This window comes from Acanthaster planci, linkage group LG01, assembly GCF_054643075.1.
Source record: "Acanthaster planci isolate LZ-2023a linkage group LG01, COTS_SCS, whole genome shotgun sequence".
Lineage (NCBI taxonomy): Eukaryota > Metazoa > Echinodermata > Asteroidea > Valvatida > Acanthasteridae > Acanthaster > Acanthaster planci.
This window is the reverse complement of record NC_141777.1, coordinates 9725733-9749915: the sequence shown is the minus strand read 5'-3', so window position 1 is coordinate 9749915 and position 24183 is coordinate 9725733. Positions and strand designations below refer to the sequence as shown.

The 24183-nt window shown below is 42.5% G+C and overlaps 1 protein-coding gene across 1 annotated transcript; it reads right to left on the bottom strand.

Moving 5' to 3' along the window:
- Positions 1-1219: 1219 nt before the first annotated feature.
- On the bottom strand, positions 1220-24142 carry LOC147800311 (putative N-acetylgalactosaminyltransferase 7). Its single transcript, XM_087144512.1, has 10 exons — positions 22666-24142; positions 13427-13713; positions 11998-12164; positions 11619-11832; positions 10530-10706; positions 9162-9279; positions 8680-8799; positions 8355-8573; positions 5041-5286; positions 1220-4025 (listed from the first exon to the last, which is right to left on the bottom strand). Exons 1-10 carry the CDS (start codon positions 22780-22782, stop codon positions 3897-3899), a joined length of 1794 nt encoding a protein of 597 aa, XP_087000638.1. The 5' UTR covers positions 22783-24142; the 3' UTR covers positions 1220-3896.
- Between the last annotated feature and the right edge of the window lie 41 nt (positions 24143-24183).

Here is a 24183-nt window from a genome sequence, read left to right as displayed (position 1 = left end):
TCTTTCGTGAATAATCTCGACCAATCTAATTTGCCGTCGGATTTTCCTGGTTTGTCGGTTGGTCGACCCTTTTATTAAAATTCAGTGCGGCGACCATTACGTTGCTATTTTTAGTACTTGGTAATCAGTTAATGTCCACGCGGGTTATCCAGCCCCATTTAATGACAGCCGTGTAAAAGCTGGTTAATTCGTAACGGATGGGCTTTTCTAGACCACTCTATACCGGTGGGCGGCAGCCCTTGTTGCATGGTTATAGCTTTTTCAGCGGCGAATGCTGGCCATGGATCGTGGGGAGCAAAGAGGGAACTTTTATCTGAGGAAAATGATGGGCTCTCTCCGTGGCATTTGGTCAGCGTGAGATATCAGTCTCGAGCCGAGTGTCGCTGAAAATTATTTACTATTCCTGCAAAGATTGGAATTTTTAATTTGACAGCACCAGCGCAGAGTGGATCATGTCGCATCACTTCAAATTTTGGCAAACATAACATTTGCGGACATTCTGAACAGGCAGTGTAACTTTCAAAGTACTACTTGTCGTCTGAGGGGAAATTTTGCCACTTTGTGCAAGTTTCCCCTTGTATTTTTAGCTTAGCATGAGCGAATAAGGGGTTGGGGGCATTCTTTTAAATATCTTTTAAAATACAATGAGAGGACAATTACTGTTTCAATTCCTCTCCCCGAAACTTAGCATCACTCTGCAGATAGACAATAAAAGTTACGTACAGTACATCTGAAATGCTTGGCCCCTACCGAAAATTTAATTTCGGTTCCCCCCTGCGGCGCCTCGAGCAGAAGCATCCTCTTACCCCCTGGAAAGATCCATATTGGTCAGGAGTGTTCATTTCGTTGTTTGCGATGCGACCGTAACGCGTGGATATCGCAGTCGTCTCTTCGTGCAGCTCGAGGCTCACAGACAAATCTGATTTGACTCCATAACTACTACGGCACTGCACATTCAACAAATTACGCAACCCTACTGGTCGAAGAGGCATGCAATGTACTTGTTTGGGAAGACTTTCGAAATGAAATCAAGAGTGTTCTAACACAACCAATTATGGAAAATTACTTGTTTCTCCCATCCAAACTTACCCTACCAACGCACCTGCCTATTTTTCTGCAGGCATAAGACTTCTTTAGAGAAGTATTTGAAATTTAAATAAAAACAAATCTTTCAAAGACCGAGAAATATCAACTCCAGCCCAACAACACGGGTGCACAAGATTACTCGGGCATAAGATTTATTCAGCGACGTGTTTTGATAATAATAATAATTTATTTCTTATATAAGGCATTACATTAATAAATCCAAAGGCACAAAATCACAATGCGCTTTACAGATTAAAACAACAGGAAATAGGATTCCATAAAATACCACATAATTAACAAATTAAGAATATAAAATGTATCAGTGATCCATAAGGAGGAAAAACTACCTCAAGGCACATGAGAGTACAACGAATCAAGAATGGTAAAACATAAGTCACACTTAACACACAGGATTAAAGAACAATCAAGTAAAAGCCTGTCGATAAAAATGTGTTTTCAAGGCTGCCTTAGAAGTGGAAAGTGACACTGAATTACGAATATAATGTGGCAGTTTATTCCACAGGCAATGTGGTGCTGATACAAAAAAGGCACGGCTTCCATAATCATTCAGATCATATATTTTTAGGCGTGTGACTAAGTTGTGAAACCATCAACAAATCAGTAAATCATGTAAGATTTTGTAAACAAAATGTCAAATATTAAACTCAATACGCTGAGCGAGAGGAATCGTGTTCGTTTACCGGCAAATTAAAAAAAAAACGGTTACAGAACTGCTATAATTTTGAATAGTTACACAACGTGTAAATCTAACTCTATATGTAACGCATTTAGACACAGTTGCCGTGGATGAAAATGAGCAAGGATTGGCAGGCGTATCGTGGAAGGCCCACAATCTGTCAGGACTGAATGAAGCAGTTTGAAAAGAAATCGATCAGTTAAGTTCGTGTCCAGAGTCTCCAGACACAGGAAACCCACAAAGCGAACAAAGGAGGAAGAGTTCAACGAAGCGTTGCATGAAACCCCACGCTGATCTGTAGGTCGATTCCTGGTAAACCTGCCCAACCCTGCCGGATCGATTCCAGCTGAATCAATATCAGCGACACTTATCAATCGAGTCAATCAGCGATGTATTCACAGAATTCATCGATGTGAAATAAGGGGGAAAGCGGACACATTTCATACGTCAAGGTAACCCCCCCAAAAAAATTTCAGGTCCAAGAGCCTGAGGTTTCTGGACCTTTACATCAATCCACCCTCGTCGTGCGCTGTGCACCTCAAGTTTAAGCGGCGTCACACACACACAAAATTTCAGGGTAACTTTTATTACGTACGATACTAAATGGATTTGCGCCAGGGAGATGTAAATTAATTTTCTCCTCCCGACGTGTATTTGAACACTCTATACTCAGTGTAGGCCCCCGAAGGCTTTTATTCACAAGCCTTTCGACGGCATACACTGAGCATACAATGTTCAAATACACGTCGGGCAGGGCAAGAAATCTAAAAATTAATTCCCCGCAGTCTATCTGTATTTTTTACGTACATCAACCAGTCGGGCCACGGACGTTTTCAGTGAAAAGAAAATTGCCTTGTGTCTAATATTCTGTCTTTTGCCAATGTCCCCCTTGCTTTATTACAGTGTTCAACATAAAGATCAAAACCTAAAGAAAAAATATTCAAAGATTAGAGATCATCATAACTCTCTCTTACTAAAAATGTTAAGTAGAAATTCTGTATAAATACAAACTGTGACAACTAAGATAAGCAAGATTTTTGTTCAGTTTTCAAAACTGTACCTAACTAAATCCAGGGCTTAGAGACGTCACACAGTGCTGCATTCTAGGGGCACGACCGGAAACGGCTAATAATGCGCTTGTAAAAAATATAAAACGTTGAACCTTTTTCTAGACTTCAAGTAATACTCCGTCTAATTAAAGTCAAATCGCATGTGTTTGACTTGACAATCATCTACCGATGTACTCCCATGGTGTATTCCAGAATGCGGCGCATGTGTGATATTAGTCTCAAGACGTTAGAGCTTGATAGCGGACACCGTGCATAGTGCGCCCCCTAACGACTCATAATTAGACTGTGTGCCAGAGTGAGAGTAAGTAAAAACTAATTGTGCGAGGGCGACAAATACCGACCACTGGCGTCTTGGGCCAAGACTAGTGTGATATCAGTGTAACGTCATCATAATTGGTAAACAGAGTGCATTTCAATAAGTTTGTATGAATTTTTAAGGCACTCTTGTGGAATACTGATGTGACACGTAGGCTAGCCTACAATTTTGTCGCTTAAAAATTGCAAACTTCTCCCTAAATTGAATGTGATACAGGAAGGTTTCCGCCTTCACCAGAAGCATCCCTCATCCGTTGAAAACAGCCAGATAAATGGAGAGTAGTCATTTTGTTGGTAGTGATGCGATAGTAACATGTGCATTCATAGTTGTTTGTGAACCAGCGAAGTGCAGTTCCCGCCAAGGGAGTCTGCGTTGCTAGGAAAATTGCACCCTCTCGTGGTCCAGGACGGGGCTCACACAATAAGACGTCATTATTTTTCGAGTACAAGTATGTAGGAATTTCAAAAAGGCACTGATTTTGTTGTTACCAGTAACAAATCTTAAAACGCGAGAGCAAAAATACCGAAATTCTGATTCTGTCTTTTCCGGTTTGTAACCTGAAGCTTTCCCTTTAAGAGGCACACCGCTGATTTCCCCGAGTTTATTTCTCTTGTTCCATCCGACGGCGTTCTCTTCTTCTCTTCTACTCTTCTTCTCTGAGGTCCTCGTTGTGTAGACTAGGTCTATTCGAACACAAATTATTACAGGCCTACGTCCCAGAGATCGGTCATCGAACCTGCCTGACTTCAAATTTTTGTTCTGCACTGTCAGGGTTGCAGTCTCGTAAACGGACCTCTTTCTTATCTACAACTTCCATGCATAAGTTGCTCCTTTTGAGGCGAATTTGACCAGCCTCCTGTGGATAAAGATCGATATCGAAAAACAGTACGGTTCCCTTGAGATGGGAGGCATAGTGGCGGGGAAGGTTATTGCTGTACAAAATGCCTTTCTGTCAGCGACCGCATGAGGGTGAAGTTACAAAAGCTGATCACGATACCGGTCCTTGCAAAGCATGCCAAAACGTTTTATCTTTTGTTCGGCTATCTCTCCAATATAAAAGAAAATGTCCCACGTTACGGTAGTCAGCAACTGTTAAATTAATGTTAGTTACTTTTCTGAAATTGATACTGGATGTTTACACAGAAACTGGTATAACCAAAAGCTGTCCGGAGACTTTGCTGATGCTAGATAGATAACCCGATTGTCCTGACGACAAACGGTATGTAAATATCTTATATCTGAGTAAAGGACGGTTCATACATCAGCAGAAATATGAAGGCAAAGCGAATTTATACGGGCGTTTCCCAAGAGTGCGCCTCCAAGAGTTTGCAACGAGTTGGTCAACCACGATGCGCAAAATCTGTCGACGCGGTGCGCGTTTGGAAAGGGTCGACAGATTTCGCGCGTTGTGATTTGCCAAACTCCTGGAGGCGCACTATTGTGAATCGCCCGTATTTGACGTCAAGAAAAACTTGTAGCAAAATTTCACTCGATCTGAAATGTGTTCAACTTTTGCGAATTCGCAATGCGATCTGCCGTCACAAATTCGCGTTTATGTTCGCTTTCGCGGGACTTTACTGGCAACGTGGCCTCCGCGGAGACACGATATTTCCTTCAGTTGCGTAGCTAGGATTTTTCTCGGGGAACCAGCTTTCAGTGGTTTTGCTTTTGGGGGCGAGCTTTTGTTAGCCTTGTTCAATATCCATTCATCCGTTTTTTAGTGGGGGGAACCTGGGGCACTTGGAATTTGTGGGGGGGGCACTGGGAATGGGGGGCACGTGTCCCCCCCCCCCGTGGCTACGCCACTGATTTCCTTACAGCAGCTAAGTCAAATCGGACACTACATGCACTGGGCCTGAGTTCAGACATACCTCGCTGAAGCTCCAGTGGTCTCGATCGGGAACTTTTCGGTGGCTCTCTCGGCACCTCACCATGCTGACCTTGGTCTGGTCCCAAGACGGTACGACGCAGTACTCGTCAAACTGGATCTGGCCGTTGGTACCCAGACGGAACTCCTGGTTCCCGCCGTAACCATGGCAGTTGCTGGCTCCCAGTAGTTGGGTGGTCGTCTGTCTGCCCATGGTGTCCAGGCATAGACTGGTTCCCTTCAAGTGGAACTGGAGAAGAGGTAGCATGAGAGGTGTAAACAACCATACGCAATTGATACCACAGAAAAAAAGGACTCTTTGGCCTGCCATTCTGCGCAACTGCAAACTTGGAACTGAACCAAATGTTCACGTTCCTCTAATGCCCGCTTCAAAGGTCGAACTTCTGCCGTGTCTAATTCAAATAATGACCCAAAATTTGAATTAGACACGGTAAAAAATCGACGTTTGAAGCAACTGCCGGGTTTTTGCCGTAAGTTCGACAAGTCTTGCCGCTTTTAACGGCAGAAGAGCGGCACGGCTTCAAACGTCGAATTTCTGCCGTGTCTAATTCAATTTAAACGTCCCAACTCGGAACATCATCAGGGCCATTTTAAATGTGCATGCGCCAACAACAGCTGTTTTCTTTTCGGCGTTAAAACAAGATGGTGCCGACATTCGTACAACACATTGCACGGGATCGCTATCGCGCGTTCAACATCGTCGCTACAGCTAGACAGGAATCAGCTTCGTTTTAAGAGAGAAATTGTCTCGGAAAACGACCCAAGAAGATAATTTGACTGACTTTTTCATCGTTTATGGCTGAAATCCGACCCAGTAGTGCGCTCCTTTCGTTACATCAACAACTGTACATACTGTGACGGGGATCATCATGTTCGCTCCTGCCCCAAGAAAATGACAGATTTCGGAGTCCACATCGAAGACGAACTTTTTAATTCATTCCTCATCTAGATAACCTACTCTGACAGGTAACATTTTATAGATTGTTTCCTGGAGAAAAGATCACCTGGAGGAAACATCACAGCGATATTTATTTACGTGGGCCTACTCGGTTTGAAAGAAATTAAAATAATCAACGTACCTTGTTACTCTTGCTATTGGGTCATTCCACGAAGATGAGACACACTTTGTGACGGTGTTCCTTGTTACATCCGCAACCTTAAACTTTTTTCCAGCATGTGGATTCGAAATTGACATTGATATAAATTTTGCAAGGTTCTTGCAGGGTGTGCTTTATCCTTGCAGAGTAATATGAGTTAACTCTGTGGTGAACAGGTTGTAAGGGTTGTGAATGTAACAAGGGACACCGTCACAAAGCGTGTCTCAACTTCCTGGAATGACCCTATTATTTCACTTAGAGACCACTCAGCGAAACAGAGAACAAGATACAGCAATAAACTTACACTTCTGTAAGAACAGCTCAGAGAACACAAAAGTCTGTTTTGTTCTTGTTTTGCCACGATTTTTCCTTATTTTGTGATGAAATACATTTTGCCATTTTTTTTAATATCAAATAAGGTGACCATCCGTTTGTAATGCGTGAAACATCCACGAAGCAAATTGTGGCGCGCGAGAGACATTTCTTCAGAAAACCTTGTCAACAGAGGGCGCTGTCGTTTACTCACGACGGAAGATTTTGGCGAGCATTTTCCATATCGCATCTCGCAAACACATTCCTTCGTCTAACTTGAGTACCCGGCAGACTCTAAATAACTTCCAAATACCTTTGTAATTGTTATAATAAATGTATGTCGAAGTATTTCGACTGTATTCTCTGATGTCCGGGTCAGGTACGATTTTAAACCACTGTGCAGTGTAAAAAAAATCACCAATTTTTCAATCGTGCACTACGCTAGTCATGACGACAGGAAACTAAACTGGCAAACTATGTCCGTATATCGCTTTGAAAGCGTACATGATGCATCTGGAGGGGCGGGCGGTAAATCTCATGTGCTTCAGCAGAAAATTTTGTGGAAGCGCGTTCGCTTCCAGTATGAGCAATACAACTTCAAATTTAATTCATGAACACAGAAAATACAAACATAGACATGAGATCAATTTCTGTGAATGAACTTGCAGAAATTTTGTAACGGCAGTGATTATTTGACTAGCAACTGTAGAGCATTCGTATAGGCCTACGAGGTAGTGCAACGTATACGATCCTTGGGGTTGGAATACGTACATATACGATAGACTGGTCGCCGCATTTCCATCATGCCTTCTTTGGCAACGTTTCGTTGTAACACGAATTTTGTACATTGCAATTTTGTACAGATTTTCTTCTAATCCACCCCCATAGAAATGTGCATATTTGGGCCGGGACCGCGGCGTGTGTGTTTGCTATAACCGGAATTTCGTTATAGCCGATTCCGTATAACGAGAATCGACTGTACATGACATTAGGCCCCTATATCTGGGCAATCTGCTTTTCGCTTGCATTATTCTCGTAAATTATTTATTCATTTGTTATTACTGTTTTGCTGCGCACAGTAACCTCAAGAATGAAATAAAAAGGAATTTGAAATAGAACAAATTGCATTATGAACAAAATAACATCTTTTCTTATCAAGCCTCTTACTGGTTCATTATCCTGACCGGCCCGAACCATCGTCACGTGGGGTTCATTAACTGGCTCGAGCATGAAATGTTTATCAGCGTAAATTCTCTTGATTTATATATTATCCGACAAAAGTATCTTTATTTTTTACATACCTGTCCCCCATGGCCAAAGCCCCATTACCAGTCGATTTTTTAGTACTTTGTCAACTGGTATGTTATCTGTTGACAGATGATACGCTATTGATAAGATTGTCTTTGTAAATACATTATTTTTCGACATGTGATACATTAGGCCTATCAGCTGGTGAAACAGTTTCGTGCAATCTGTGATAGCGGTTGGTGATTGTGTTATCCGTTGGTTACTACATTATCAGATGTAGCATTATTTCAAGTTTGGTTCTGTTTTCAGGCAGTCAAACGTCTCAATAACTCGCGAACTTCTACGACTTGCTCAAATTTCAAGTCACAATAGACCTTTGTCAGGATGCTGCCATATTTGTCTTTTTCCCCGTATAGACCATTGGCAATGACAATCCAACTTAATTGCACTTATTGACAAAAGGGAACATACTAGTTTTCCTCTAAACCTGAGTTTGGTTACATTGCTTTGAATGTAGGTGAGCAACACTGGCTGCTCAGTGATTAAGGTCTATAACGAACGATGAAACTTCAGCGGTAGTACCTCTCTTTCCAAAAGCAAACCTCTCGTCGCGTGGTTTAAGTTTTTTAATTAAGCCTACCTCACCCCAGGCGCGATTTGGAGGTGGCGTCGGGAACAGCTCCAGGGAATCGAAGGCCACATTCTCCATGAACCACTTGAACGACTTTGGGCAGTGCTTCCGCCTAAACGCCACCTGCTCGCTGATGTCCCCACAGGACTTCCCCCGTAGCCTCGGCTTAAAAGTGTAGAAGTGCTCTTTGTACTCGTCCAACCAAACCTCAGCCACGCGCATGAAATTCTAGACAGAAAAAAGTAAAGACATTTTTGGAGTGGTGTATCCACCACTTTTTTTGTAGTGTGCGGTAATCCTTGAACGAGTAAAATGTCAGCAACCGATCACTCACCCGGTCCACTATGCTGACTTCCCCATTGACAACAGGGTACTTGTACGGGACTCCACGCCGGTAAATATGGCCTACCCTGGAGCACGGGACGAACTTCAGCCGACCGCCGCACATCCAGATCTAGATAACGTCAGTCCAGAATTTTTGCATGGCATAAAAGCTTACCCCGATTTCCAAACAATACAACTTGGGCCAATTCGATATGCGAATTGTGTGAAATTATTAATCGAAAAGGAGTCAAATGAGCATAACTGAATCCAGAAATCAACAGGGCAACCCACATTAAAAGGGGCCAAATTGTTTGAAAAATAACGTGAGAAAGTTAAGTTTAATAAATAAATGTTGTTTATTTTTCTTTCTACTATAAAAGTGTGCAAAAAGCCCAAAGGTTTAGCCTCACCCCCCAGAAATATCATTAAAAATTACATGAGGAGTTTTAGGGCCCCCTCAACAAATGCACCTCCCCTGGACTCAAGACTTACTTTGAACGATATCTCGAAGTTTTCTCCACCCCATATAAACAGTCCAGGGTCGTAGGTCCCCAGCTCGATGAAGTAAGACCGGTCCATCGCGAACAGACCGCCGGCCATGGCAGGGGCGCTACATGGCAAACAGATTGAATGGAAAAGCACAATAATGTTTTAGTTTTATACCTTACGGTGAATTCTGAGTTTTGACGTGGATCAACGAGGTTTAATAAACCTCGAGGGTTTGACGAGGTTTAACGAGATTTGGAAAGAATTAACGATAGGGTCGTCGACGAGATCTTTGCATTCAGTTACAACTAAATCTTATCCAGAAGTAATGAAATCGTGCCCAACACTGTGGTGTGTTGCTTGTTTTCGAAAGTTTGAGTGCATCAGAATATAACTCATCTAACAACTAATACACAAATTTGAATGATTTTTAAAGAGTCTAATGTGAAGAATATTCAAACCAAACTCTTCAGGGAAGGTGTGAGCACGTTTTCAGATTACAATAGACTTTGTGAAGTTTTCTACTGATCGTTCATTTACATCATGGCTTTGGAGTCAGTCGTTTATAAAGATCATCCGGTGAACAAACGAACGCACAGTCCCTGCAAGTGGTACGTGATCAGACGGAATGGGTGTTGACCCTAATATTGTTGGTTGGATTTATCACCGCATCAAGAGATTCATCCCCGGATCAAGAGATTCATCCACACAATTCTGGGAAGGAAAAGGCCCTGAGTTATCACCAGCGAGAGCCACTTCCTTCGGATTAGACATTTCAAGGGCCAAATTTACACGGACGCGCGATAAAACAGAAAGTGTTGACGGAAAGCTACATGTCGCACGGTAACGACGCGATCAGCCGTGCAAGTGCGTCCTTTCTGTGGTCATGCCCAGCGAGAAATCACTCGATTTTCTGAACACGAAAGTCTGTTGCTCTCTGGTGCGATTTGTCCGCTCTCAGTGTAAACAGTCCCATAGGGCTGATAAACTAGAACAAGTGAAAGAATCCAGGAAGGTTTTCATGGAATGAGAATTGCTGCTATTCCGCGTCGGTACGGTACGACATGCCAATCAAACATCATGCTAAGGGAAAACAGCTACATAATTACAAGTGAATATTATCACAGTTGAAGTTTTGTTATTGACTTGTGGGCTGCGCCATCATTACTTGCCTATAGATAGCAATAAAGCATGCGTTTCGGCGGTTCATAGGGTGCGACATTTTTACCCGTAGAGAGTCAATGAGAGTCAATGACATGCACAGTCTTATACCTAGAATATGTATTAAGAACAGGTTATTAGGCGAAATCGGCAACTGTTTTTTATAACAATATATTTTGTCTTTAATCAGACTTTGACATTTGTGAAACTCACTCGTAAGCCTGGCTGCCGTACTTCATTCCGATCCGCTTCATGGTGTCGCTGTAGTCGACGGGAATTCTCTTGTACCAGAAGGCCCAGTCAAACGCGCCTCGTGCCAGTTCACCCTGGGGAGAATATGACAAATCCTCCGCTTTGATGACGTCAACGGTTGGACAAACTACGGTAGTCCTGGAGAAACATAACTCAAAAAATTAAAGATACTGGCCAGCCAGGGCTGGGTATAGTCATAGGTATTGTGCCAAGGGCTCAGGCCCAAAATCGAGGGGGGTGGGCTATGGATTTTAAGGATAAATCACAAAATATGCCCTGAACCACAAGAAGATTTTATAACTTTGTCCTCTCTTTGAAGTTTACAATTTGTGAAAGCTTCAAACTACAGCTAGTTTAGTCAGCTAAGCATCAACACAAAATACGAAGGTCCAGCGCTTACTGGCGCTATGAAATTGGTAACACCGGTACCAAGAGCCTACGGTCCAGTTAGTCCAGACCTGGGGCAGGCGATGCATATATTACATTCGGTTGGGTTCAAATACAAATCTTAAACAGATCTGTTATATCGATCCGACTATGTATATGGCTGCCTAAGCATTTAACCTAGAAAAATGGTCACTTATTCATCACCGCATGCAGTACAAACATACACACGAAATAAGTTATACAACAATGGTAACGCTCGTGTTTATGGGGACCTTAGTTGAATTTAGCCGTCCCCCCCCCCACTCTTTGAATTAATCCAGCTCCATTTTCTTCCTTAGAAATATTAAACCTATGAAGCGAAGCCAAAATTAGGAGACCGAGATGAGCTTAAGTCACAGATTAAACCGAGGCCGTGTCCAAAGTTACAGATATACTTGCCACATCCCATGGAGTCGTGTGTAATTTCAAGGTGCGGCCAAGTGATTCGGACGCGGCCTGTGCATGCTGTGATTGAATTTAAACGGCCGACGAACCCGTCCAGTTTTTGGTTCATGCACCTTTTAGGAGCACCAGCACCACAGAAAACAATACCCTTGTTTTCTGCTATAGGAAAAGAATGATGCTTAAATTTTTATCTCTTAATGCCATGGGTTGTCAAATTACCTGCTATACGCGATTTCAGCCAGCAGGGGCGGCAACCAGTTGACGCTACATTCGCAATGAGCGTCCAGGAACACGACGACTTGCCCCCTGGCGGCCATGGCTCCGTTTGTTCTCGATCTAGCCAGGCCCTCTCGCTTAGTATTACGGACGAGCCGCACTTTTCCCTGGAAGCGATCTCTCTTGGTGTAGTCCTCAAGCTTCTTACCCAGATGCTCTACAAAGAACATGATATCACAGACTTCATCAAAGTTCAAGAGTTGCATTAACCGAATCCTGATACTAAAACATAATATAAAATGTATTAAACTTTCTCCTTTTTCTCTGGCTTCTTCGCCAATGACATCGCCAATGTGTACGCAGCCCCGACCCCCGACTCTACCTTTGTCACTCATATCGTCCACCATGACTACTTCGGCAAGAAGGTTCGGCGGTGATGTGTTGATGACGCTGTGAACCGTCCGCATGAGGGTGGAGAATCCCTCGTTGGAGAAGGCGATCACCACGCTAGCATTTGGCAGCTTCTCCGGGTAGTGCCAGTACTTGCATCTGCAATGATGGAATCGTGATGGCACCAAAAAAAATTAGGCCGTGTCCGAAACGGGCTTCCAGAGCTACGGCTAGGTCTATTGTCTGCGCGTCTCCACACATTCCAATGGAGCGAAGACCTAGACCTAGCTCTAGACAACAGATTCGGATGCAGCCTTAGGCAGAGTGGTAATGACTCGAGTCAATGATTCGACTCGAGTCCGACTCGAATCCTGATTTTTTTTGGAAGGTCGACTAGACTCGAGTCCCGACGGGTACATGACTCGACTAGACTCGAGTCACTGCACGCACTGCAAGCAATAACTCGAGGGGACGCAAACTTCATTGTGACAAAATACTTGCAACGACTTACGGTGCCGGTTTATAATGTTTATGTCATGTGTTATCGTCATCAAAGGTAAGATATGATGCAACCACATTCAGAAACCAAGAGGTGAATTTTTTTTTAATAATCGTATTGTGTTCCAATATTGGCGACTCGAATTGACTTTTGGGCCTAATGACTTGACTCGACCCTCGTCATTACGTTACAATGACTCGACCCGACTTGGGTCACTAGGTTACAATGACTAAACATTAGTGACTTGTTACAATCTGAATTCAGGTCACTGTTGCTTCACAAGTCCTTTTGGGACGGTGTTTGCAAGTGCGGTGATGGGCGCCTGCAGTTTTAGTATATTTTCGATTTGCCAGATCCTGGCCACAACGTATGAACATTTTGATATCATGCGACTGCAAGTTTTATGTCAACCCGCCAGGCAGCCAATCAGAGTTGATGGTTAGAAACGGGATCAAGGCTGTCGACTGGTACATACGAAACTGAAATTTTCCAAATGACTGTTTTCTTGTAAGTTTCGGTTTCAACTTGGGTTTCGCATTTATTTTTGAACGTTATAATACCAAAACCAAATGAAATTCATCGACGTTTCGCTTTATACTAGACAATTTGAGAGCTTTGTTCCCACTCAGGTCGTTTATTTAGGTTTCTCTTGTGTATTACATTGAATTTAAAAAAAGTCAATACATAATTAAATACACATTTGACTTTAGTCAATTACACAGCAAAGAAATTTGAGAGTTTGTGTATAAAGAAGAAAATGGGAGCTGCATTAAGCTGGCGCTCTCAACTCGCACGAATGAACTTCATGAAACTACAAAAGCCTAAAATGGAGAGAAAGTTGCGGTTGGGGAAATGTCATCGTGAATTCCAGTGTAACCTCACCACATCTTTTTTCACTTTAACAAAAAGTCAATCAGCCTACTCTGGGTCTCTGATGTCAGGCACAACCCGGTCCAGCGAGATCTCGTCGCTTAGTTCCACGTTGAAGCCGAACTCCCTAATGCTCTTGCGGTACTTGGAGCCCTCCCCCAGTTCCACCTTCACAGCACGGCCGAACTCACCGGGCCCATCTCGCTCCGGTGGCGGAATCCGGGACTCGTAGTTCCCCAGCTGCTTCTTGTTGAGGACGGGCAGACTGATGACCGACGCTCGCGACTGCGGCTGGTGGTTGGGGACATCGATGCCGTGTCCGTGCAGCTCTCTAGGCCCCTAATTTTTACACAACAAAAACGGATATAAATTTGGAACCAATAACAAGTTTAGCTGCTCGCATAATGTCTTCTCCTTGAAATCTCCTTAATCATTATTTACACATTAAAGATCAGGCAATTTGAGGCTGACGATCTTCCCTGACGTCAAAATATCTAATTCTACAATTCTGAGCAAAGTTTTCCAAAATGTTTCTTAACTAACGATTCAACCACCGATTTTTGCTAACGTTTTAAAAGTGTATGCTTAATTACTGCATACCCTGAAGTCAATCAATATACGGCAAAGAACAATGATCCCAAACGTGACTTTCGTGGCAAAATGGATTATGTTGTGGCCATTGCTAGAATTCATATAGGCCTAGTCGATGTAACGAATACCATTCATCGATGTTTCACTCGAATTAACAACCGATTTTGACAACTTTTTTGTATTTAGCCTACACAAAGAAAACAGTGACCAAAAAAATTCTCGTTCTCGTTTGAACAAGTAGCCATCTGATCAGTTAGTGTCAACAAGCAGCAGACCCCCACCCGGTAGAGTCAACCTTAAACCCTTGGTAGATCAACTCCCCCCCCCCAGCCATTGAGCTCGCTCGCGTTTCTCGACTTTCCGTTCAATTATCTACTTGCAAGGGATCTATATCCTTTGCGTTAAATTTCTGGCCCACTAATTTAGCGGAGGGTCGGGGTTTCAAGGCCTGTGGCATTCGTCAAAAAAGGAAAACTAAAAAAAAGACAAGGCATGGGAGAAATAGTGATATGAGTAAAAACGTCAACTTCGTTATTTATCATGCAAGCTGAGCCTGAACATGTCATTATAAATTGCCTACAATTTTACAATGTACACAATACCCTCATTGTTCTCTGTCAGTTGTGTGTCGAGGTTGTGTTCACCTTGGGTCTGGGCGAGGAGGGGTCCGAGGCAATGCAACTACTTAGAACAATAATTTTGCTTTCAAGAAATTGACACAAAGTGTGTGTACCGGTACTCTTTCCTATTACAAAGCCCCGAGCTGGACCAAGAGAGGGCGCAATTTTCCTAGCAACGCAGGCTCCTTTGGTCGGAACTACACTTCGCTGGTTTACAAACGACTATGAAATGCACCCATTATGGATGCATCGCTAACAACAAAATAGGAACTCCCGACCAACATTACTCTTTTCAACCGATGACGGGGTGCGTCTGCTCAAGGCGGATACCTGCTGGGGCCAGATTTTCTTACATTGTTACAACACATTACCTTCATCCATCTTACTAGTCATCACTCTGATTAGTCATATATATCGGAATGTAAAGCGAACAGGGGAGGCCGTCGGAACCACCGCATACAGGGGGCCAGGGTACATAAACCTCAGAATTGTGTACCTACCTACACACTTGAAACTATCGTTACGTTGAAGAAAGTGATAAGTGCCGCGTTCGTACATGATAGCCATCGTGTACGCAAAATTTTTTAATTAAACTTTCCATGATGTCTTTTCTGGGTCTCCATGAAGGCGCCTTTCCCGTCAACACTTGCGCCAGGCGTTGCGTATCCGTCAAAATCGCTCCCGGGAAGATTTTCACGACCGAACGTAAAGCACACGTGTGTTAAGCCTGGTTTCCAAATGGTTGTTTTTAATTTAATGTTAATGGAGGTGATTTCTGTGTCCGTGAGAGTGTAAACGCGTGAACCCATCGTGTACGCAACGCACCCAAAAACAAAAAAAAACAAAAAAAAGTAGGGCCTACACACGGAAAGGCGTCTTTATACGATTCTCTGCGTGCATAACCGACAGCTCACATAATGCAATATTCTGGAAAGTTTTCACTGGCGCCCTCAAGGACGAACGTACATGTTGGTATTTTTTGCAGCACCTCCTGTGGTTGAACGTTATGCAAGAAGAATCAATACGAGCGAAAAGTATTGTTGAAGGTTCAAGGGAGAGCCGCGTGCATCATCAACGACCTTCCGGCAGTAGCCGACACAGCCGGCGCGTAAAACATATAATCGATGCGTAGACAAAGGACTGATATTGTGTACGAAATTTTAAAAAGAAAAAACAAAATGTGCAGGTAGCCGGAAGCAGAAAGTATGTTACTATAAAAATGACAGTTGCATATATCAACCATCATGATCCAACGTCGAGAGGGAAAACAGTTGGCAATTCGCTGTTATTTTTTGTCGATGCTCTCACAACATTGTTAATGAAAGGGTTAATGTAATATTTCCAAATAGGTCACTTGGGAGACATTTTGTTGTAAATTTTTCAACATTCGGGAGACATCGGTCATAAGGTCATTAGGGAGACATTTCAATGTCTCCCTAATGCTCCAACTACCAAAAGGAGGAAAATTTTTATCGTCCACATTTTGAGAGATGATAGATTAGAGTCTGAAAGGAAAACAGGCAAAGTTTGGTTAAGATCGGATCAGGGAATATTGAATTATGGGACGGTAAAGTTTGAAAAATTTTGTGCACGTCCCTATGGGAATGTCTCCCAAGTGACCCATTTTTGGTAATAGTAATTAACACAAATTAAAAGAATGCTGTTCGGGTGTTGCGATAGGAAAGCGGATTTTCTGTTAGGTAAAACATTACAGAGTACCGGTATCTTTAACTAGCTCACTGTAAAACTCGAAATCAGTCGGTCGTAGCAACTAGGCTGCTCGAACGGGCTACAAGGAGATGTCATTGCCCAACATATATTATTTGTTTGCTCATAAGGATCACAGTATCGCATTAATGCATAAATCATGCTAAGACTTTGCCATGTTCAGCCGATGTGGGACAAAGCTTGACTCAAAGTTCCTAAATTTGGTCTCAAGTTGCTTCATGATGAAAAAGGAGCATTGTGTATTACGGAATTTTCCAAGGAGCCCCATGGCAGGGCACTCTCCCTTTCAATCACCCCAATATCCAACTTTCACCTCCCTGTACTGTGCATGTTACAGATTTACCCCTGTATCGCGCCTTCTTTGCTGTCACACAGCTCCTCTTTCTAAATGAATCAGAATGTAACATGGTCGTGAAAAAGTGATGTACAAATATATTCATGCCTCTAATTTGCGAGAGACGACAAGGGAACTTTCAGTATTTCTGAGAGGAACTTAAACTCCTCGGAATCACACCGCACCAGTAATTTATGGTATCATTTCTTGCCGGGAGGCAAATTTAGCCGAGCTGTTAATCTCAAGCACATTGTAGCATGGAAAACTGGCTTATCAGGTGGCGTGGGATCAGTTTCAGTGCCCCACGTGATGTACATTGCCCACTGATTCCGGGCCATTTCGCTGCTTTGTTTTCTCCTTTGCAGCTTTACGGTAAATGAACTAAACAACAGCCGTCATAAGTTACAGAAGCAAGAAGTAACAAAAAAACTATAGTTTGGGTGACAAAAATGTTATCCATACATTTGCCAGCAGACGTCCGCAATACCTTCTTGGCCGAGGGAGTACACTATCACACAATTCATGAATTGACACACTTCACATACAGTGAATGGCGGCACGAGCAAAGCGTTACGCTGGTGTTTATAATAAACGAAACGACTGACACCGTCAATTAATCGCTGTTGCCGAACTGCCAGCGATCTTTATACAGGCAAATCATACAAAAACAAGACCGCTTTTCAATAAATGAACTTAGACACTCACTCTTACACAATAATAATGGCAAAGAAATTTGCCCTTCACGCCGTCACCCAGCCGTCGCTGTTTAACAGCTATGCTGTCTACGTAATGATATGCACCACGATTGTCAGATTGGCGCCTTTTTATAACACGATATTCGCTTCTACCCAACGTGCACTATCCAAAAACGCTGATAGGCTGTGATATTTTAGCCTCTAATTACATTTAATTTATTTGCCAGCTATACCAATAATTAAGCTATACCAAAATGCTTTGCAACCCTGTTCTTTCTTGTTTTCATAATAGGGAATTTGCTATCCCCTCGCCCTTTGATAAGGAGCAGAATATACCCAGTACGTGTTTTATGTCGTGCACAAACGTGTATAAAAAAACTATGATCTTACTCTGAAGCAATTATGCTAATTTCTGTCTCCAAAGAGGTCACGGCTGGCGTCTGCACGAACCAATAGCCCATGACTGGCTCGCGTAGCAATAGGTAGACCGACAACTTGTCGCTCGTAGAAGACACCAAAATGAAATACGCGTGAATGTAGTTTTTTTTTACGCCCTATGTGCCCGTATAATTACCACACTTTATGTATTAATCATTCTTTTCAGCAGTATTATCAATTTTTAAGCTATTCTATTATGCATTATAACTCGGGTTTTCTCAGCGTCTTACCACCTTTCTTCGTTGTATTTTTCCATTTCTTTAGATGGATTCTAAAGTTCATCTTTTAAGTTACTGTATTGTTTAAGTTCTGAAGGCAGCACTAATTCACTGCAAAAGAAAACTGTGTTGTTGAATTCCCACCAGTATGTGCGGGGTTGAATTATCTTTGTATGGCTTTAAATAAAAATAAAACACTCAGTGTTAAATGAAAACTTTAGGTGTTGAATAAAGACTATGGTGTTTTAAATTAATACTGTAGTGTGCTGAATTAGTGGTGTGTTGAATTAATATTGCAGTGTAGTGTGTTGAATCAGTACTGTGATGTGTTGGTGTCTTATCAACACCATGAGGTGTTGAAAGAACACCGAACAATATCCATATAAAAAGAAACAGACGAATAATAATATAGCTGGTGCCGTGTTTAAAATCTGATTTTCGAATAGTCACTTGGCCTTGTCTAAGTACTTGCTGTACAGTCTCAGAATTATTGTGTGCACACACAGCTGGTTAGCAGTGGCGTAAATCTGTGCCAAGGGATGGGGATTGTGGGAGTGGGGTGAGGACTGACCCGGCCATGGACACTTGAAAACTGGTGCTGACACCACATGACACTTCGTGCCGATATCCATGATACAGATGTACATTTTCAACATGTCTTGCACACCTGAAGAACCTGACATCACTAAGGCGTTTTAAAAATTGTTTTGCCCCTTTGAATGCTATTCAATACATGTTGGTTGTTGGGAGGTCCGAAAAATTTTCACAATTTAACTTTGATTTTTTCACCCCCCCCCCCAAAAAAAGTGGGGGAAGATTCAACAACTCACCTCCCTGGTCAAAAAGTGGGGTATATATACCCGCATGTCCCGGGATTTACGCCCGTTTCGGTCAGGACCTTCGCATTTTTGTCTCTACACTTGTCAAAATAATTTAAACGAAAAATAACGGGATTCTGCTGATTCTGACATACTTGAAACAAGCAGAAAACAAAACCAGAGAGCCATCAAAATAATCCCGTCAAGATGTCGTCAAAGCCCACTCATGAGGTATTCAACCACACTGTTACAAAAGTATTCCCTTCTGTAACTAGGACGGATCCACTGACATAACTTGACGCGATCGCGACGCTGCCAAACAATGTTAATGCAGGTTTCCCATCCAACTACATCCAAAATCGTTTGTTTGCATCACCATGCACCCCGACCAATGCAGATTTGACACGGTTCCAAACCAGCGTAAGTTGATCCCGAACATCCCATTCGCTTTCAGTTTAGTTTAAAGGCATCCAAGACTCCATTGCCACCGTCTTAGGCTAAATTCCCGCTGTCATTAGTAAATCGATATAATGGTCAAAATTGAGAATCCCTAGACACGCAGGATTTTTATCTCAATGTGCGTTATTTCCATATTATGTCAATTTCAATTTCTTACTCAAACTTTCCTTTCAGTCACCGTAGCGAATAGTGTTCTGAAAGATATTCCTTTTTCGTGGTCGTTATTTTGATTCAAATAAGCCCTTCGTATCATTACATGACTGTCTGAAACTGAAGTAGGCCTATATGAAATCAAGGCAGGATTGATTCTCTCACAGTTGCATATACTGGTGCCGCTTGGTTTCGTTTTTAAAATCCCTTGGAAATAAATGCGGAGTTAATGTCTTAACGTGGAATCGTATTCAGTTTTGGTTTCACTGTGGATTAATCCACACATACTTTCTATTCTTTCTCTTGACGGAACTGTAAGTAACATAGAAATCGGAGCTTCGCAGCATCAATGAAACTGATTTTGAATGGAAACTTGTTATAATATTTGCCAACATGTTATTTATAGTTTGTACAGGTTTTCCTGCCAGTTTAATAGAGTTGGCAGCCGCGTTGAGGAAATAATATTGTACTTAATGATTACATAAATTAAATCTTTAAAAAGTCACAGCCACACAAACGTTGGAAGACGGTTACAGTATCCGCCTAGAGCAGAAGCGCCCCTCATTGGTTGAAAAGAGCCATGTTGGTCCGGAGTTGGTAGATATGCGACCTTGACACGAACATTTCGAAGTCATTTGTGAACCAGCGAAGTGCACTTCTTACCAACAGAGCCTCCGTTGCTAAAAAAAAAACACCCTCTCTTAGTCAAACTCGAGACCCATAGCAGTCGAAAATTTAGTGCCGAAGTTGTGCTGCATGTACATGAACTTCTGAGAACACTGAGGTTTGAAGAGCAACTCAAAGGAAAACATGTTTTCTCTGATTTTATCTCTTCAAATAAATATGGAAGCATCCAAATCGAACGCAGTGTCGGTTGTCTTCAGAGCTCAACTATAACAACCTAAAAAGACTTTTTTCTGTTCATGCCAAGATGCAAATTCTGAACATGCTAAATGTAGATTGTGTCATTCTGAGAAAACAGAGAAAACGAGGGGAACCCTCGCCCTGTGTTCGAAGTGGATAAACCGTCTTGCATGCCAAACAATGGCTACACGCAATGCTTGGCATGCACAAGGGTTTATCCACTTACGAACACAAGCGAGGGTTCCCCTCGTTTTTTCTGTTTTCTCAGAATGATGCAACCGTCCACCAACCTAAACATGCTGCGCGCAGGACATGCCCGTCTAAACGACGATGTGCCCAGATCAGCTTTATAAGATAGCAAATCCTGTTTCGAGAAATTGCCCGGATTCATTTTTATGGAATGCCATTTTTCAAGACCTACAAATGGAATTTAGGTAAAACGATATGGATGATTTAATAACCAAATGTAAGTCTCGTCCAGCTTTATATGAAAATTGGTAGGCCTACACTTCAAAAAATTTAAACGCATACAGACATTCAACAGCCGTGTTCGTTTCATGATGTACATGTGTAAATTTCTCTGGTTTTCTGTCTGCATGTGTCTTGGCCTCGTCTCTGTATTTAAACGACTTAAGCGTTGGTTCAGTTCTAATATGAGTTCACAACGTTTCAGTTTGGATAGCTCTTAATTTACAAGGCCGTTATTTGCCAAAGAGCCCCCTTAATGGTGTTTTGAATAGCACTGCCCTAATATAATGACGTCTCGGTTATTACAAAGGATTTTCAATGGAGTAATGGAGCCATAAAACGCGTGTGTTCTAGACGGCGGGGCTCTCACTGCATCTCGTGTGTCCTTTGCGAAGGTTGACAGTGTTGACATGACCACTTAATGGACGGAAGTTATTAATTGGACAGTAGAACAAGGGAGTCGATGGAAGACTAGGCGGCGCGCAGGGCCGTCTTGGAAATACCTGTATCAAAGCAGGCGCTTCAGGATTCAGGCGCTAGACTTGATTTTTGGGTTATACCAGTGAAAAAAAGAGAAAAACATTGGCTTTATTAAGTCGGCCTTTTTGAATCGGAAGCATAGTCCCTGTCAAATTTTCTCTAAACTTAAAGGGTAACAGAAATAGAAAACATTTAGTTCACTTGAAGTATTTTAAAATAACAATAAATATGTAACCATTTCAAAAACATCGTAAATTTAATGTTTACTGTGACCCCAAAATGAGTGAAAAGATCCTGCGTTTCCCCGCCGACAAAAATTCCCTTTTGGCCGTTCGCGCTCCCAGCCAGGCTGATTGGATGACGTCACCGCCAGAACGCAAGTCCAAGTCAAGTCACAAGTCAAAAACTGATACTTTCAAGTCAGGAGTCACAAAAATAACAAGTCGAGTTTGAGTCAACTGACTCGAACGTACAACTCTGGGAGAAAATACTTCAATCTTCATCTTTATTAAATTACACAATTTGATGTATTTGCCGCAAGAAATTGGGCTGCGTTGAGATGGAGAGTCTTAACTCATAGAACTTCGTCACAAACTCAAAGTCTGAAGCTAAAGTAACCAACAAAACGTAGGAGCGGAAGACCTCTGAGAGTCAATCACGTTGTTTCTGAAGTCTGCTCAGGACCGATTGAACTTTGAGGCAAGGTACTGAGTTTTAAGAGGAAGCGATTTGGGGGGATGGCGTTGAGAAGGAACCAGTCGATATCAGAATGTACTCGAGGGGCATATCCTCCAGTTGTTTGGAGCGGACTGGGGTGTAGTAATGTGGATGAACTCTGGAGGAAAGTGGACAGTGGATGTGATCCGGTCAGTGCTGGAACAGTGCAGGAATTTGGGTCAGGAGGAAAGGTTATGGTAACCATAAAATGGCGCATTTTTTTTACCCTACTAAAATTTGGAGGACGGCTTAGTACATTTGGCAAGTTGACAGGACTTAAAACCACAACCCAAGAAATTCAAAACAAGTTCCTCCACTCCAGTGGGAAAGGAACCACTTTATGAAGCACACAGCCCCAATTTGTAAACTTTTAAAGACCCAATTTATTTCAGTCAGATAATACCATAATTGCATTGTCAATAAATTGCTGTCTCCAGAAACAGATATTACAGCTCAGAAACTAAGAGTTGACTAGACAAGATTTCGATAAAAAGTGAATATTGCATATTAATGGTGGCAAACATTGACGGTGATAGGAAAATTAATAGAAAGACAACAATAGATTTATATATTCGACGTACCCTAGATTCTAAATTCTGAAATCTAATACTGTTTGAACCAACAGATTCATGTTCTGCCCCGACCAAAAAGGCAACTGGATGCAATGGGGTAAATCCTGCCATCATACATACTTTGAAATTCGTGTCTTACCGGTATATCTGTGGTAGTATCCGGATCTAGGGTCATCAACACAAACACACTGACGATGAACGCGGCACCAACAACCAGCAAGAGCCGTTGTCTGTGCCGGGGAGTCAGGTAACGCATAGCCGCCACTCTCCGTTGAAATGAACAGAAAACACTCCAGTCCGGGACAGGATTTTGTCAGTATCCACCGGTAATCAAATAACACCGCGTCGACAACTCCACGTTCACTGCCACTCTCGCTGCCACGCTATCGCCGGCCCAACACGACATCCTCCCGTCGGCGACAAGCACCGCCGGTGTGTGACATGGACGTATACCATTTTATTGCAATATGGATAAGGAAAAGGACGGAGAGGTAACAAATCGATAGTTCTGTCTATTTTGGGTACTCAACTTGAACAAGATTGGTTCCCAATGTTGTGTGTGGCTCGTATGGTATCATAGACTTCGTTGCAAACGTTGCTTTGTGGTTTTCCAGGACCCTATATGGACTGCGGCCGAGAAAAGACACAGTGTTTCCGTATAATGGTAATAGTCATATCCATACTCGTTTGATTATTTGGGTTTTACCCCACAGAGGCCCCCAGATTTAATCAAATCGATTCAATCAAATCCTAACAAGTGGATTGTAGCACCACTGCCTTTACCGATTAAAAAGGAAATGGTAAGTCGAAACATGGAATCTAAAATTTCTAGTTATTCCAAGCTGTATTTGTTTTACAGAAATGATGAAATGACACTCAAATACTGGGAAATTTTGATATTTTGAATGATATGGATTCCCCTCTCAATGTTCGTAAGGGTTAATCCTGTCTTAGGACTGGGAGGGGGTCGTAAGAGTAGTGGCACCAGTGGCGTAACGACTGGGACAAAGGTGGAACGTTCCTTTTGAGATTTTTGAAATGTAATCAGTCTACATGTTTTCAAGTGCCAAGTATGAAGGGCAAATCCAGTAGGGGCCATTTCCTCCCCAGCCAAGTGTTTAGTTTGAAAAACATTGAGAGGGATGCGATTATTTTCTGGTTTCCTTCATTTCACTTCCCTCCAAAAGGGTATAAAAGTCCGAATGTAGCCTCACGCCTCAGAAAGACCGAGAACCATTACATGAAAAAAAAATCACATTTTCGGCAGCCCCAAACAAGTTTGGTCTCCCCCCCCCCTAAAAAAGGGGGAAAAATCGGTTCTGAATTCGCCCTTACCCACTATCGATGGGTAAATTGCCAGCGTGTTGCCGCGGCGAATGTTAGTTATGTCCTCTGGAGGCCCCCGTCATGAATTACTTTAACCCGGCTTTCTCAAAGAACGAAGGCCACAATAACAAAAATCACTGGCATGTATTGATATTGCTAACTGAAGTGAAACCTACAGACCGGATTTGTTGGGCACTGCAGCAAGCCCTGTGTTCAGCATACAATGTGACCTTGGAATTGTTCAGATTGTACCGCGATAGGAAATTGGGAATCGTTATTGGTCTGGTACACAGTGGCTTAGCCACGGGGGGGGGTACGTGTCCCCCACAGA

What these genes read in the sequence shown, in the direction of transcription:
- LOC147800311 (XM_087144512.1), bottom strand. Translation starts at nt 22,782, where the DNA reads ATGCGTTACCTGACTCCCCGGCACAGACAACGGCTCTTGCTGGTTGTT. An exon ending in CCTGACATCAGAGACCCAGA is followed by an intron (nt 12,165 to 13,426) that starts GTAGGCTGATTG and finishes CCATCATTGCAG; the next exon opens with ATGCAAGTACTGGCACTACC. An exon ending in TACGGCAGCCAGGCTTACGA is followed by an intron (nt 9,280 to 10,529) that starts GTGAGTTTCACA and finishes TTTGCCATGTAG; the next exon opens with CGCCCCTGCCATGGCCGGCG.